Here is a 17,163-nt window from a genome sequence, read left to right as displayed (position 1 = left end):
GACTTTAAATTACATCTCTTTTATTTTTCATCTGAATAGCTTCATTATTTTACACAATATACATCCATAGGAGACCTGTACTGAAATAGAGCCCTTTTTGAAGATAATCTAAGATTAAAATTACAATCAGTGTTTTTGTTGGGAATTTTGAGATTTTTTTGCTATTTATCTATGTACACATTTCCAGAGTCCATAATTATTTTCCTAATCATAATATTACAAATCTGGCGTTATTCGTTCATTACATAGGTGTTGTATTTTGTACTTACTAAAAACACGGCCTCACGGGCACTCGTGGCCTTCCGACCGTGTGGTATCGGTGAAATCGGGGTAATTCCGATCGCTGTTTCTTTGCTCTTTCGCTATAAAACACCAAATGCCGTACACCTTGTAAAAGTTCAGCTGCTCCTCGTTACAATGGTGTAAGTTGTTTTTATGTCCGATTATTAGGAGCTGGATAATCGCTGACGAAAGCGAAGCCCCTCGCGGTCGGAAGGCGTGGTCAGTTGATTGAAAAATTGACACACGTGCATTCAAATGCTTCGCGGAAAGAGGGATGATTAAATACCGTCTTTTCATTGGCAGAGAACTGTAGAGCTTTAAACGGGCTTTCCCGTGGTATGTATTAGGCCTTTAGCGTCTAAATAGAAAGCTTTTAAAAATACTGTCATAATGTTTAAAGATCACTTTTTACACAAAATATGTAAAATACCGGCTTAAAAAATATAGTAATTAAAAGATCAGTTCATTTCCTATTAGAATAAAGTAATCAACTTGGAATTATTTTTTATCAATCCTTCCGCGAGACTCGGAAGAAAGCATGTGACCCCGCACCGCACACTACAGTATAGAGCCGACTTGCTCGCGGTGCGGCGCCGGCCGGGTCAACGCTTGGTGTTTTTGTCGAAATAACAGATCATGGTGTTTGAGGCGATAAAATACTGATTTGTAATGATCTCAGTGTTGAAAAAAATTAGGCTCCATATATTTGTTATAGTGATTGTACTCTGTTAATGTGGAGATGTTTAGTGCTCTTGGTACTCTTTTATTGTCTGTCAATCATGGGGTTGCAGCCAGTGACTGACTTTTAACAAATTTGATCAAATTTTAAAAACTACCACTTTCTTAAAAATTGACTGAGAGGTTAAAGAATGTACCAAAATGCTCAGTGGATATAGGCCTTTCAAATGGAAGAGATAAATTTGGCATACAGCTACTTTGAAAATTTAGTTTGTGGTACCTACTAAAAATGAAAGCCAATGGACGAAAACTAAGAGAGAAGATAGCTTTTGAAATCTGATGAAATTATCCAATATGGCGGACGTTTGCTTGGTTGCCATGTGCTTATAATAATAAATAATTACTTGAATTTATTCTTTGATGTCCGACTAATATGAATATATCATCTTTGCAACATATAGTCAAAGGGTCTATTTCAGCACAGGTTACCTATGAATGGACAATGTGTAAAATAATGAAGCTATTCAGATGAAGAATAAAGGAGAAGATATAATTTGAAGTTGGAAAAATAAATATTTGAAAAAAAATGAAGAAAATATTTAAAAAACAAGACCCAAAATTGCAAAATAGCTTTTTTAAAAGACTGCTAAACATAATTGATTGAAGCGGGCGCTCGAAACTTTGAAGGAAATGGATGTAGGTTTCAAAAATGGAGGGGAAAAAATGTATGGTCAAACTGGGTAAAAATGGGGAAAATCTCAGCCGCAGATGGCCTTAATGTGTTGTAAGACTTCTCAAGCACAGAACTTTACGTTGTTATCGATCCAGCACAGAACTTTACAAAAGTTATTAACACCATGAACCCTTTTAGATTTTATCTGAAGACCATCATCACAACATATGCAAAAGGCAAATACCACAACCAGACCAAGCTGTAGCCACAGCCGGTTCCTAATCACCAGTTATATTTAATATCTCCCTCATTATACAACGGCAATACTCCAGAACTTATTTATATTTAACGAGTACATAGAAAGAGAATCTGTAAGAAAGTACACAAAGGTTATACTTACAACAAAAGTATCTGGGTCAAAATTGGCGATGGCCTTATGGCTGTGAACATCAATGTTCCCCAGTGACATCTGATAGGCTTTCTCTTTGGGGAAATATCTGCACATTAATAAGGAAACTACAAGCAGCGCTTCCCATGACAACAAGGTACCACCTTTCCCCTCAAATGCAATGCCTCGCATACACATAGAGACCATTGCACCTAATATAATGCAAACAATTCAGCAACCTAATCACAAACAATTCAGTGCACTTAATGAGTTATATATCATGTAAACAGCTAAAACAATTCAGTGACCCAATAAATAATTTAGTGCACCAATAAGTCGCAAACAATACAGTCCATTCACACAAAAACAATTCAGTGCACCTACCAAAAAACAATTCAGTGCACCTAGCACACAAACAATTCAATGCACCCAATATATAAACAAGGCCAGGAGGTCCACTAGGAAATACAAAGGTTCTGAGGATCAACACAGGCGTTAAAGAAGAAAAAGATTAATAACATGCTTACAGAGGAAATTTAACTCTCTTTACATATCTGGGAAGTATCATAAACGGCAAGCGAGGAACAGTCTCTAATGTCCCGACGTGGATTTGAAAATCGAGGGGAGCATTTCAACAGTTTGTCTGGAGATCAGGAAACAGCAGGAAAGTATAAAGATCATCATTTTAAACACAAATGTAGCAATGACCACGAAAATCCTTTTTTTTGCCAGAAAGTGTTTGCAAATATGTGCATTTTGTAGCTTTATCTTCAGAAAGCATGAAACTTTTTGAATTTTTGAAATCTATGAATAAACAAAAAAGTTACAGATTTTTTAATCAATTAATTTCTGGTACACTTTTATATAATGAAAAAACCCCAAAATATGGGACGTCCTTTGGTGAGTTTTGAGACAATATTCGTCATAACTCGCTAATTTCTCCGAGTATTTAAAAGAAACTTGGCAACCCAGTACATTTTGTAGTGCAGAATCTAGTCCTGCTTTCAGATTTTTCATAGCTATCCTATTTTTTGTTATGAAGACGTTTATAGGTAAAAATGTGGCGGTTTCCGGAGCGTTTTGAGACAATATTTGTCATAGCTCGCCTATTTTTTGGAATATGTAAATGAAACCTGGCAGTCTAGTACATTTTTTAATGCAGAATCTAGTCATGCAGTCAGATTTTTAATATCTGTCATACTTTTTGAGTTGTAAAGACATTAACAGGTAAAAAAAGTGGCGTTCTTTACAGATTTACAAAGATTATCAGTCATATGTTCTCCCAAAGTCATGATATTTGAATGAAACTTGGCAACATAAAAGGTTCCTCCTTGCCAAGCAATGCTCTGGATCAATTTGTCACAAAAATGTAAGTAGAGAACGACTAATAAATCCAGTTCTATACTAGTAAAAGCATGAATACTTTGTTATAGAAAATAAGATCGTCTCTGTGTATATCCACTGTTGGACAGTGTCCTATTGTGTGGCAGATTAAGATGCGTTCAGATAATATAGTTTACAAATCATGGGAATATTTCGCATGTGTAGGCTACAACTCATACAATAAATGTAACATATTTACACCCCACCCCCCCCCTTCTCTCTCTCTCTCACACACACACACGCGCGCGCACACACACACACGCACGCACTCACGCGTGAACGATAACAATGTATAAACGGGACTATCTTCCCAGACTGGACTAAATAAGTACCATACTCTTTAATAACAATCTTAATGCCTCACTTTTCCAAACAGAGCATACAGGACGAGTCCAAGTGTGTGCTTTCCCAAGAGGTGGGAATAGGCTTTCATAACGCAAACACAATGCCATACCACTTCTCAAGATGTTTGCTTTTCTGTTTCTATTCTTCTGTCATGCGATCAAGCAAATAAAAATGACGAGATCTATTGTATTGTGACTAAAATGCAACAAAAACGCAAGTTATCAAGGCCCCCGTTTAGTTTTCAAGTACCCTTCCCCCCTTTCCGGTTCACATAAGCGGGGCCTCGTTTGTAGCGACCGATGGCTGATGACGTCACTCGGTGGAAATTTCCCAGCAGCAGGTCGTCGCGCAAATGGCAATGCCGCTTTTTCCCTTAGTTACACCCACATTTTTAAAGATTACGCGAAAACCGCTAAACACAGAAGCTTGAAATTTTAAGGGAATAAAGAAAAATGGTGTACAACATATTAGTCAGTTTGACAAATCACAGCTCCGAAAAATCTTCAAAGCGCACCACATCAACCACTTTCGCAAACGTTTTCGACTGCTTCTAGGATGGGTACAATGTTGTCAAACTGCATACTACGAGATTGACCTCTTTTCTGATTGGCTGCCAAGTTTCATTCATATCCATTCACGAGAAGCGGCGTGAGAGCGAGTTGAAGACAACAACTTTTGCGGTAGTGCGTCCCACAAAACACCCCCGCTGCGGGGGCCAAAAATCGGCAGAACAAAACGCGCTCGGTGGGCATTGCTAACAAATGTAAAAAGTGTATAAGTTGTATGGGTGTCGAAAACAAGAAAACTAACAAAACACACAGAAAACAAAAACTGCAGTCCTCCATTTATGGTTGCCTGAGGAATGTCACGAAAAATCTGGCTGGACTGGACGTCTTATGGAAGAGAGCTATGTTTCATGTTTTGGTAAGTGTTTAAAGGCATTTGCAACACAATAAGGTCATATAAGTGCCGAAGATTAGAGGTGTTACAAGAGAATAACAAACACAAAAAAGGACGGGAGATAAGGATGAAAGACATTTGATAGGAAAAAAGAAACAAACCACACCAGAGCACCCGCCAACCACCCACAGAGGAGAACTAAACAACAACAAACAGATCAAGAAAATAACATGACGGTGGACTGGGCACACTCTAAAGAAGCCAACCTACAATGCAACAAGGAAAAGTCCAAGGCGGAATCTCAGAGGGAGGAGGAAGAGAGGAAGGTTGAGATCCACCTGGGATACAGAGAGACGTGGAGAGTCCTACTTGGCTGCCTTTATCCATTACCAGGGTGAAAGAGGCAGAGAGAATACACACACAATTCTGTGCACGTAATACACAAACAATTCAGTGCACCTTCCATGTAAATAACTGAGTGCACCTAACACATAAAAACAACTGAGTGCACCTAACACACATTCAATTCAGGGCACTTAACACATAAACAACAGAGTGCATCTAAGGCGTAAAAAATTCAATGCACCTAAGCTGATATTGTATTGATAAAACAAAAGCTACAGTACCAGACCCTTGACATGCATGAGAGACATTCAAGAAACCTCAGCAGAAACAGGGGGGGGGGGGGGGGGGGGGAGAGGGAGAAAGAAAGAGGGGGGAAGGAAAGAAAGAACTTTTTTGGACCTCTGAAAATGCGCACGAGAGGGCTAGAAATTTATCAATCACATTGTCTTACACATTTTGTATCAAGAAGGTGGTAAAAATCTGGACAATTTCAGAAATCTAGGATTTGCCATTAGTAATTTTAACCTTAAAGCCATTTCACGTTCTGAAATTTCAACAACATAACCATATATATGATAAGACTGGTGAGTGAGCATCAAGAACAACTCATTTTACTGCAGTACCCAAATATTACCCCAAAATTACTTGGCATTGGGGACTGGGGTGTCTGTGGACTGCCTGCCCACCCTGAGAAGAGGCCATGTATGTTGAGTATAGGAGGGTACAAGGATTTTTATGAGGCTGGAAGACTGTGGCCGTGTAGTTCCTGTAGGGTTCACGTTGCTCATTTCCCGACACCAATGACTACTACCAAATTCACCCCATCCTATTTTGTTTTGATCTGAATAAGACGTGTAAGGATACTGCCCAGCATAATCCAGCTCATTTTCGTCAATCTCCGGAGGGTACGGGTTCAGAGGGCAAAGTTCACGCGTCATCGGATCAAACACCAGCTGATACAGGAATGTGTTGTCAGCACGCACAAATCCCTCCACATACTCATTTGTCACACACAGGTTCATCTTTAGATACATGGGCAGCTTTTTCAAAACCTGGGGAGAAAGAAAAAAATACATGTAAAGAGATGAGTAACTACTTTGTCTCAGCAAACAGAAGAATGACAGCGCAAAAAGAATAGAATGAAACACAAACGTTACCTATGAGAGAAGGTCAGCTATAGTGCTACAGCTTCTTAGAGAAGGCCAGCTATAGTGCTACAGCTTCTTAGAGAAGGCCAGCTATAGTGCTACAGCTTCTTAGAGAAGGTCAGCTATAGTGCTACAGCTTCTTACTAAACAAACCCCGTTACCCAATTTTTATAAAACTTGCTATGATAAATGTTTAACACCCCCCCCCCTCCCTCCCGGACACAATTTAGACCTTCTTGGAAGAAGATTACAATCATACCTGTCAGAGCTAACCAGGGCTGAGAGGAACACAACTGCTTAGCAAATAGACAGAGGTACTCGATTTATAAAAACCACCCCACATAGAAGACAACCCCACATCTTCTGCGCGATGGCAAAGTTACATAAACCACACACGCCAGTCCGTTCTTGGATGCAGGGTACGCTCTGTGTTGTGCTTATAATGACAATGACAATAATAAGAAGAATATTAAAGATCATTTTTTTACTGTCCACTCCCTGGTGCCTCTAAATGCTTCACAATAATAAAAAATTTCGACAGCTTACACAATGACACGTTTCATGCATATCGCACGGCGCACCGGCAGTCAGCTCCCTGTCGTCGCTCTGTCTGGGCTGACTTAATTTTTGGTAGTTTTCAACGTACAATTTTAGGTGTATCTTTGTATTTATGGCAATTCTCATTTAGTGCACCCAAAGCACGCATTTCTGCTCTTGAGACTCAAAAAAAGAATGGACTTTGTAACCCCTCTGGTTGTTTCGTTAGATGCACTGGAGTCAACAATGCTAAATTGTAATTTTTTTTGGACTAGCGTGAATAATGACATTCAACACCAAGTATATTGTATCTAGTTGCAGCATTGTCAAGACAAAATGATGGATTAAAGCAACAGCAACCTTAAAAATAAAATCAATAAGCAGTTTTTTCCGAAGACAGAAGAAATGAGGCAGGAGTTACCATCAGAGATGCCAAATGATTTTTGAAAAAAAAAACCCAAAAAACCAACTGAAAATGAGCAAAGCGTCACATCTCACCTAAAAAGAACCTTGTAAAATCTTTTAATGAGCAAACAAAAACATTTCTCTTACCATTCCCCTTCCCTTTGCAAGTGTATGAAAAAAAAGAGGAAAAAGATGGAAAAACCGGAGATTTGGCATCCCTGTACCATAAGGCCCAGACACACCTGAGATTTGACAGCCCTGAGCACAAAATCTTAACACAAAAGGATATTCACCTGCCGAATGTCAGCCTGCCGTGCCATTTTGAAGACTTTGCAAGCTTTCGCCAGCCCGATTCCATGAAGGGAGGGGAGATAATCACAGCCTGACAGGATGCACATGTACCGAAACTTCTCAAAAGTGTAGAATCCAGTCTGAATGTCCATCACTTCATTCAGCCGACTCTGCTGAATCAGAACTCCTCTCCCATTGAAGTCCATTTTGAATATAATCTAGAACAAGTCAAACATTTTCAATTAGTTTTAAATTAATAATTCCTATGTTCTGTGGTCACTACATAGAAACAGTTTGCTTTAAAAATAGGAATAAAGAGCCAGCACAAACTAAACTTAGAAGGATCAAGAACGAACATCTATGTCACAGAAGCCGAAGTGATTAACTCAATCTTCAATTTTGAAATGTCCACTCAGCCCCTTTGTGATGAAAGGTTTTCTTCAACTTTCATGAGCCCAATTTTTACTAGCTAGAATGGTGAGCATTTTTATCAATTTTTTAGGTCCCTTTCAAAATTAAAGATTGACGTGATTCTTTGAGTCACATATTTATAATATTCTAACCTCTTTGTTACTTTATGATGTACCTGGTGCATCACAAAAATGTATAATTTTTAGCTCTGTGATGTATGTCATGGAAATTGGCAAAATTTGCTGTTCGTGATCCGCTTCTACACAAACTGTCAACATGCACTTTCTGCCACCTAGTGGCCCAATTGGCCATAAAAGCATTATTATCATCATAGGACATAAAATGGAGACAAATATATACTACACATGGGCATCAGTGGCCTACTGTTTAGACGTTGGGCTTGCAACTGAAAGATTATCAAACTGAAGCTACTAAGATCCCGATATTGTGTCTTTGGGAAAGCCGTTTTACAAATTCTCCCCACTTCCAAGTGGGAATGGGTAACTGTCTATAGACAATGAAAACGGCTGAGTGCTTAATTAGCTGCTTTCACTGTTAGCTTCCCAGGAAGCCAAGAACATTTCTGAGTGACCTTGGGTCTGCTGGAGTAATAACAACAGTTGTGAATCATATAAGGTTAACACCACAATTTCAGTAACTGTAGTTGTAAAGTCTTACCCCCCCACACACACACATTACACAATTTAGAAGGCATGTTGCTTAGCCTTGTCTGCCAGGGCCAAGCAGGCAGTGGGAGGTACAGCATCACTGCCAACAGACAAAGACACTCATTAAAAAAACTTTCCCAACTCAAGAATTAAACACATCTCCTGTGTGCAACAGTGAATAGCCTGTCTATTACACAATAGATGTCGGCACATTATGACCATCTGTTTAGACTAAATAATGCCTGCTACCACGACTACTGCCACCATTGGCCATCCATTTGAAAACGATTTTTGGCTAATAACTTTTGACAGAATAGACCAATGTATTCCAAATTATGACGTGTCAATATGTCTTTATATCACAATTAAAAAATACCCCCCCCCCCAAATATTTTTTAATTTTTTAAAACTTAAAAAATTGAGAGTGGATTAGAAGTGGAGCTGAAAGCTGTGGCTGCCTGAAAGCTAGGGGGGCCACCAAGAAGGAAAAACGATGACATCCGAAAAAATCTGTTGCACCGCAGGTTGAAGAACCAACAGTCGATTGCACCTGAAATTAGTGAAATCTAGCAAAGAAGATCCCCCCTCCCCCTCCCCGCACTTGAAGAAAAAAAAAAGCCCCACAAAGAATCCCAACATCGTCCATGTCAAATGGATGTGCTATAAAACTTACTTTTTCACAGCCAAAAAGCAGCAAGTCTGAGTCCTCCGTCACAATGATCTGAGCGATGCCTTTACGACTCAAGTAACCCAGCTGAGCATCAGCCTCATATGGAGCAACGATGCAGTCAACTCCTTTTTGGCGGCAGGCCTGGAACCCAGGGAAATTCCACCACATAAAAAGAGGAATACAATTAAAATGTCTGCAACTGATGATATATATATAAATATGAGAGAGAGAGAGAGAGAGAGAGAGAGAGAGAGAGAGAGGGAGAGAGAGAGAGAGGGAGGGAGAGAGAGAGAGAGAGAGAGAGAGAGAGAGAGAGAGAGAGAGAGAGAGAGAGAGAGAGAGAGAGAGAGAGAGAGAGGGAGGGAGGGAGAGAGAGAGACGGAGAGAGAGAGACGGAGAGAGAGAGAGAGAGAGAGAGAGAGAGAGAGAGGGGGAGGGAGAGGGAGAGGGAGAGGGAGAGTGGGTTTTTTGGGTAAGTGCTTTATGGCGCTCACAACTGCATAAGTCATTTGAGCACGTGGGACACACCAAGCATTTTCACTTGGTAAGAAATTTTGAATTTTGCCCGTGTGGCAGCCAAAGCCTACCCTTATCGATTTTGGACCACCAAGGGATCTTTAACGTGCGCAACTTGCACACTGGACCGAGATTTTTCTACCATATCCAAGAAGGCAAGGTGTAGATCTTACCTACTATAAGGTCAGGGGTGTGGCTGAAAGACAGCAGTAAGGATCCAAGGAGTAGCAGTAGAAAGGCTGCAGAAAGAGTCAGGAGCCCAGAGGAGGTGAGGGGGTGGGGGCAGAAAGTGAAGATCAAAGCAAACGACAGAACATTGTCAAAGAGCAGGAAATGATGTGAAAGGAGAAAACGATTTATATAAGGAAGAAAATTTTCCGCCACTATCCGGATTCGAACCCGGGACCTATTGAATGAGAGGCAAACACTTTAACCTCTAGACCACGAGAGCCCAACAGCAGAGAATACTGTCATAAATCACATAAAAAAAGGGAAGGGCTTCAGTAAAAAATAAACAAAAAAAGGAACCTACATTCATGAGCTCCAATGCCATCTGAGGGCTGATATCCACGCAGCGCTGGAGGCATTCCTTTGCCTCAGCACGGCGGCCTTCCCGAAGAAACTGGGCTGCTTTCTTACGATTAATTTCCCTCCGTCTACGAGAAAAAAAAAAAGGTGCAAAATTGTAGGTTTAGCCCATTGAATCACTGAAAGGTTATTTAAGAGGCAGAAATTAACAACCACCTCCAATAAGACTGAGCCAATGGTGAAAATTCTTGTAAAGTGCCTTTTTCAAGGACACAAGGTGACCTCAATGTCGGACCGAGCATGAAAGGACGATATACATGGTTCAGTAAAAAAGAGCTTTGCGTCACCTTACAAATCATACTGCAAAGATCAACTAAGATTTTTAACACACCTTACAAATCATACTGCAAAGATCAACTAAGATTTTTAACACATAATCTAATCTAGTAAGCTATGAGTCAATATAAGAGCAGGGCGAGGAATCTATTCCCACGATCAGTGTTACAGAAGAAAAGTTCTGATTCCCTTTTGTGTAAACCAACCGTTACCAATTACTTAAGAAAAATTTCTTTTTGAAAAAAAAAAAAAGAAAGGTGCCTTCCCACGTTCCGAGACTGAGGTTATAATCCTGAATCCTGAAGTGTTGGACTCACCGGGATTAACCTTTGACTTGTCGTAAGTAACCACTACTCGCCAGAAATAATCAAGTAATTGTCTAAGGGTCAGAATCAACAGATGTAAGCCTACTAATTACTAACAGGAAGTAATCAGGTTAATTGTCTTGGGGTCGGTGGTACCACTGGAAGAATTTATGGACCCTCGGAAGAAATCAATCACTTCAATAGAAAGTAATTGGCTTTGGATTCAATTCCTTGATCTTAAAAACTGGAATAATATCACAAACACAAGTAAGTAGCACATTTCTGAGACCATAGAAAGCGCAAGGAAACACAGTTAATTAATTGCAGCGATGCATACAGCCTCACTAACAACTTATGGGGCCACAGTAAAGTAAAAAGTAATGACCAAGGTTGTGGAGCAAAGGCTCTGTACAAGTCGTTTCGAGATCAGACCATTATTGGGTTTCAGTGTCAGTTTTCCACTAGATTTTAGTCATCAGATGAGCTGGAGTAAAACTAAATTCTGAGAAAAGACGCCATCCCCAGCAGCATAAGTGTGGGGAAATAAAAAAGAAAGACAGACAAGCCGAAAGAACAGATAGTTTCAAAAATCTTCTGGTGGTGCTCTTCTACTACACCTTGAGTAAAACATTTGGGGACAAAAATATAGAAAAATACTAGGGATACAAACTCTCTTCTGGATTTTTCAACACCAGCTTTGGACTTGAGATGACATCCATCAAAGACAAGTATTGGCTTGAGGTTATGCTTCAGCATGTAGTCAACATATTTCATGCAATAATAGACATATCTGAGAAAAGACAAAAGAAAATGAAAAAAATTAGCACAAAGGATAGCTTAAATAAAAATCTCATACTTTTTCAAAGCAGTAGCTTTTAGCTATTCTTAGAGAAGTCTCAAAGCCCAACTAAAATATGTTCATACTCTTACAAAATGACACTCAATTCAAAAGCCAGTCCAAGAACAATTTAGAGACAACAGTACAAACAGTGGGGGAAAAAAAGAAGTTCTTTTAAGGAATGGTGTATCGTCATGACTGAAGAAAAAGTATGTAGACGAAAACCATACATTAGAATTATATGAGCTAAATTACTGCAAAATCAAGCTCATTCATTCATACACAAAGGAACATAAATTCTGAAATTCAAAAAATCTTCTCCTTGAAATGATAATATATAACTTGTAACTCAGACACAACTACTTGTCTTATTTGATTTGTCCCTTGCCTTCAATAGCAAGTTCTACTCAAATGTTTCAGCTGCAGCCAAATCAAATCCAGTCAGGCAACTAACTGGAAAATGATGGAGCCATGAAATTCGATGTGTGTTTGTCGCTGTTGAGCATCAAGCCAAGCCAAGAACAGCAGAACTTTTGCACTCCTCTTGTGTAAAAAGATACTGTTGCACATTTTTTTCAAATTCAGAGCGCATAGCTGTGTCTCGCCTCACAGAGCCTACTGCTTAAATATCAGAACCACCTAAAATCGTACGGTAATTCTATTTAACTAAAGAGATCTACATACAAAAATGTCTTTCAGAGACAATTTATCAGGAACTAATGTTTCCATAAAAAAGACCATGGTCATTTTCAATCCACCCAATAAAATTATAACTGATAATCTTTTAGTGTCAGAGCTCACAAAACATTCACATCTTTCATAAATTATTTACATCTATATTTATTATATACATATGTCATGTATAAATAAATAAAATCACAACAAAGTCCAGGAGATGCAGAAGATACATGACAACCAATGATTTCGAAAGTGCCATCACTAAAACTGACCATCATTAGCTGTACAAGTATACAAATGGACCCTTTAAGAATATTACAGTATGACATGGTCAAAATTGTTCAAGACCGCCATCCATTGTTGAGGAGATGAGTGGTAGAGGTTGAGCCAGGTAGAGAGCTACGTTTTGGATGAAAATATAATTTAATGGAAAACACAACACAGATGTTAGAGGTCATTGTCTTGGACTTGGAGTGGTGGCCCATTAGCAGGTTCAACTGTTAATAAATTAAATATCATTTTTGGTCATTAAAAAATATATATAATTAAAATGTCATGGTAGTCATAAGACAAATGAGCAAGCCTCACTTGAATATTTTCCCTCCCTTAGAAAGTAGGGTGAAGCAGAGCTACAAGACTTACAGTGGAAACCATATATAACAGGCCCGGTAATAACAGGGATTTTTTAAATCCCCGTTTTTCCCTACTCTTTGCCTCTATTAAAAATTATCGGCAATAACAGTAACAGGGCCTCATCGTAGCCCAACCGGTTATAGCAGGAACAAAGGCTCGTTAACAATGTGTACAAAGTAAGAGAGAGAGAGAGATGGAGCAAGCCCATGCAAGCCATGCTACTAAAAGCATACGCAGCATGTGCAGCGAGAGAGGGCTGCGGTGTGCTGCAGACCTTGATCTAGCCCAAAACCTAGCAACACGCACGCGTAATGTGTCACTAACGATGTCAAGCGCAAGAGAAAATACCTTTCAATTGACAAAACAACAACAACAAAATAATCCAGGCTGTTGACAAAAAGCAAGCTCCACTGGCAGAGATTTGTCGTCAGTTCGACATTCCACAAGGCTGGATTCACACCATTATCAAGGATAGAGAGAAGATAGTGGCAGCATACTCCAAATTGGAGTCCAATGGAAAGTTTGCTCTTGATCGAAAGAAGATGAGACTACCCGATGCAGATGCTGTGGACCAAGCTCTTCTGATGTGGTTTAAGGAAGCAAAGAGAAAGTTGGTGCCAAAACCCATGTTCGTGGGTACTTTTGGCAAGGGAAACTACCCATGAATAAGTACAGCTCGATTAGTCCACAAATACTTACTTTCCTTGCATTTCTAATTTAACAGGGATCGGATGGATATAACAGGACATTTTCTCAACTCCCACCATCCCTGTTACATCAGGTTTCCACTGTATATTGTTCTTGTGACTGCAACAAAGAATACAATTTCGTGCAAAAAAATTAATGCAGTGGCTACGTTCACGGCGCAGTGAACGTAGGTAGTTGGCAGGCTACGTTCACAGCACTAAAGCTTCGTTTTGGGGGAGCGTCCACTGCCGGTTTTTAAGTCAGCCGGTATTAGTCAGTGACGTATATTTATTATTTTGGCCAGCTTCAAGTGTTCCATCCCATGAGATGAAGGAAAATGAAGCAGCCATCCTTGACCGATTGACCATTCGTCGTTTTCCCTTACACTGAGCTCTGGTTCATATCTCGCCAGTGTAAGGGAAAACGACGAACTCTCAATTATGCAAAAACGCATTAGGATATGACAAAAATGCATATATGCCTACCAAGATAGATGTTTTTTCAATTGCCCTATCTCACGTCTGGGCGAAACTTGGGTGCCACCTTGTGTTAGCGCATGACGGCCTGTGATATACGAGTGTAAACAAACGTTCCAGCGCTCTCGAGTTGAAAGCGCGCAATTTTGTCTTCGGGCAGTGTGTGTGTGAGAGAGAGAGAGAAGGTGGGGGGAGAGAAAGAGGGAGGGAGAGACAGACAGAGATAGAGAAAACCAGAGAGAAGGAAGAGAAATGGGAGAGAGAGAGAGAGAGAGAGAGAGAGAGAGAGAGAGAGAGAGAGAGAGAGACAGACAGACAGACAGACAGACAGACAGAAAGAAAGAGAGTCACCTCTTGTTTCCCATGTACCGTATCCAATTTTCCACATTCCATATCCCGCCTTTAATTCTGTAAGGCCGTTTCCTTTTCCTTCATCTAATGGGATGGAACACTTGAACTTGAAGCAGGCCAAAACATTAAAAATATATAAGTCACTGTCGTCACTGATTAAAACTGGCTGACTTAAACCGGCAGTGGACGCTCCCCCTAAACGAAGCTTTGGTGCCGTGAACGAAACCTCAACTGCGCCTGCAAACTGCATTTACGGCGCCATGAATATAGCCTGCCAACTACGTGTCACGTAGCCACTGTGAAAAAATAAACATTACTTACTGATCTGTTTTCTCCCCCAGCGCAAGTTTTTCTGCACATGAAAAAGCTCCTTTGTGCAACCAGCAGTATGCATCAATGGCAACTGTACAGCCAGAGAACTGGGCAATATTCACTTCTTCATGAATGGTCTTCAGGAAGGGGAGGAGACCTTGGATCCCCATTTTCTGTAGGACTCAAGCCACTGCAAACAAGATTTCTTTAAAGGTTAGGTAGTGTTAATTGTGACAGTGACTGTGACAACTAACGCAGCGTTAATTATGACAAAGAGAACACGGAGCTCTTTTGCATTGATGATTAACATCATCTACCATTTCCAAAATATCGAGGCAACAAATAAATAATTAGGCTACAACAAAACATCATCATCATACAACAGCAACAAAAACCACTAGGTGCAACAACGGTGACAACAAGAAAAGAGCTGCAACTGTCATTGTTTGTCTGTCAGTTTGGTGTATGCATTAGGCCACAAGCACGCGCGGTGTGCGTTAGTGTGTGTGTGCCTGTGTCTATGGATGTGTGAGTGTATGTGTCTGGGCAGTACAGTTGCGGTCCCGTCTGTTTACATGACGGTCATTGTGGAAGTGAGTCTAGATCTAGATCATCTACACCTAGAGAGATCTTTAGATCTAGATTCTAGATGGCCTAGATAATCTATCTGTGTCTCTAGAGATATAAATCTAGATCATTTTAGAAATATAATTTTAATTCAGTTTAGATCTAAATAAGAAACATACTACAGGGGCACTTAGTGTGACTTAGTGCATATGGGACCGCAATTGTACAGGAGTGCCTGTTTGTGTATGTGTGTGTGTGTGTATATGTTTGTGTGTGTGAGTGCGTGTGTGTGCATTTGTTTGTTTTTCTGGTATTTTTTTACTTTCCGTCCCGTCTCACACCAGTCGTCCATTTTCTACTAAATACTGATGCGCTTAACACAACAAAAATCAACTTCATTTCTGTTGCAAATTAATAGTTTTTTAAATATTTGATTGTTCTTTAAAAATAAAATCGAGATACACATGCTTTGGACCTATCAGAGGGTTCCAGGGGGCCTGCCCCACTGGGGTAAAAGAAAATCTTGGGGGTTACAGGGGGCCCCCCTGTATAATTTGATATTTTACAATACGTTAAGATTTGAACATTTCTTGAAAATAATTGATTTGCAACAGTCTTAGTGGCATTATGTGATCTGCAGCAAACAGTATTGCAGTTTGACCCCTGAAGCAGTGTGCGGGAGTGAAAGTAAAAATTTACCGTTTTTCTTTTTAAATTCTTTTTTTTTGTCACATGATACACTCACTCTTTCGCAATTAACGCCACATTAATTGTGACCACAGCATCACTCTGTCACAATTCGGCCTACCTTCTTAAAAAATTAAAACAAGGAACAAGTAACTTACACTCAGGAACTAGATCTAAAGGCCCGGTTACACTATTATATTATAATAACGATAAATTGTACAATTTACTGGACGATCTAGCGATCATATGATAAATCGTTATCTACAGTGGAACTCGGATTCAAGAAGATGAGATAGATTCCCCGTTTTTTTCCTTCTTTAAAATCAATAAAAAATAACCCGGATTCAACGAGCACTTAAATCAGCGAGCCCGGATTCAACGAGGTCGCTTCCAGGGTGAACAGCCCCTGCCCTCCCAGAACAAACCTTATTTATTCCCGGAAACCATCCATTGCACCTGTATCGTCGTGAACCATTATTCATTTAGCCGATTGCATGCAACCAATCAGCGGTCTTCTGTAATACCAACACAGGCGTTGTTGGTATTTGCACGAGTCTACTCTGGTGTGTGTCGGGGTCGGATGAGCGGCCTGCACACGTGTGGCTGTGTGTGCATGTCGGGGAAGGCACTAGCGGTCCGGGCGTTGAACGTCGCAGAAATACAAACGAGTCACAGCCTTTTTTTCCCCTCGGCAACTGATCATTTTTATTACAATGATAAGCTAGTCTTGACGTAGATCTACCTATTAAATTGTGCACTGGTCTATGGAATCAAAAGTTGCTGTATGCTAGGCTATACACAGCAACACAACTTTTTGGTAAACAATGGAGATGACACAGGTGTGTGCATTTGAACGAATCGGTTTTTTGTTTTTTTACACAGCTCATAAAATGCAGGCATTTCAGGCACTACTTGTGACTTACCGTTACATATTACTTGCTCAGTGCCTTTAATTATCTACACAAAACCTCGTGTTTGCTATAACGAAGATTCGGATTCAACGAGGTTTTACGCCAGGCCCGGCGACCTCGTTGAATCCGAGTTCCACTGTACTTGGTGTAACCACAAAATTTTTTAAGTCAGCCGGTATTAGTCAGTGACGTATATTTATTATTTTGGCCACCT

At 40.0% G+C, this 17,163-nt stretch overlaps 1 protein-coding gene across 1 annotated transcript in view; it reads right to left on the bottom strand.

The window, feature by feature from the left end:
• LOC101863382 (exonuclease 1) overlaps nucleotides 1–17,163 on the bottom strand; it is a 33,219-nt gene that overhangs the window by 13,582 nt on the left and 2,474 nt on the right. Inside the window, exons 2-8 of the mRNA XM_005109399.3 lie at nucleotides 14,794–14,974; nucleotides 11,480–11,599; nucleotides 10,173–10,296; nucleotides 9,128–9,265; nucleotides 7,378–7,593; nucleotides 5,859–6,046; nucleotides 2,034–2,130 (exon numbers count right to left, since the gene is read on the bottom strand). Of these exons, the coding sequence (XP_005109456.1) occupies nucleotides 2,034–2,130; nucleotides 5,859–6,046; nucleotides 7,378–7,593; nucleotides 9,128–9,265; nucleotides 10,173–10,296; nucleotides 11,480–11,599; nucleotides 14,794–14,954 (1,044 nt within the window). The 5' untranslated portion in view covers nucleotides 14,955–14,974. The remainder of the gene's footprint in view (nucleotides 1–2,033; nucleotides 2,131–5,858; nucleotides 6,047–7,377; nucleotides 7,594–9,127; nucleotides 9,266–10,172; nucleotides 10,297–11,479; nucleotides 11,600–14,793; nucleotides 14,975–17,163) is intronic.

This window comes from Aplysia californica, unplaced genomic scaffold (assembly GCF_000002075.1).
Source record: "Aplysia californica isolate F4 #8 unplaced genomic scaffold, AplCal3.0 scaffold00775, whole genome shotgun sequence".
NCBI classification, from domain to species: Eukaryota; Metazoa; Mollusca; class Gastropoda; order Aplysiida; family Aplysiidae; genus Aplysia; species Aplysia californica.
Note: the sequence above shows the minus strand (reverse complement) of the source record. Positions and strands in the feature narration are given on the sequence as shown.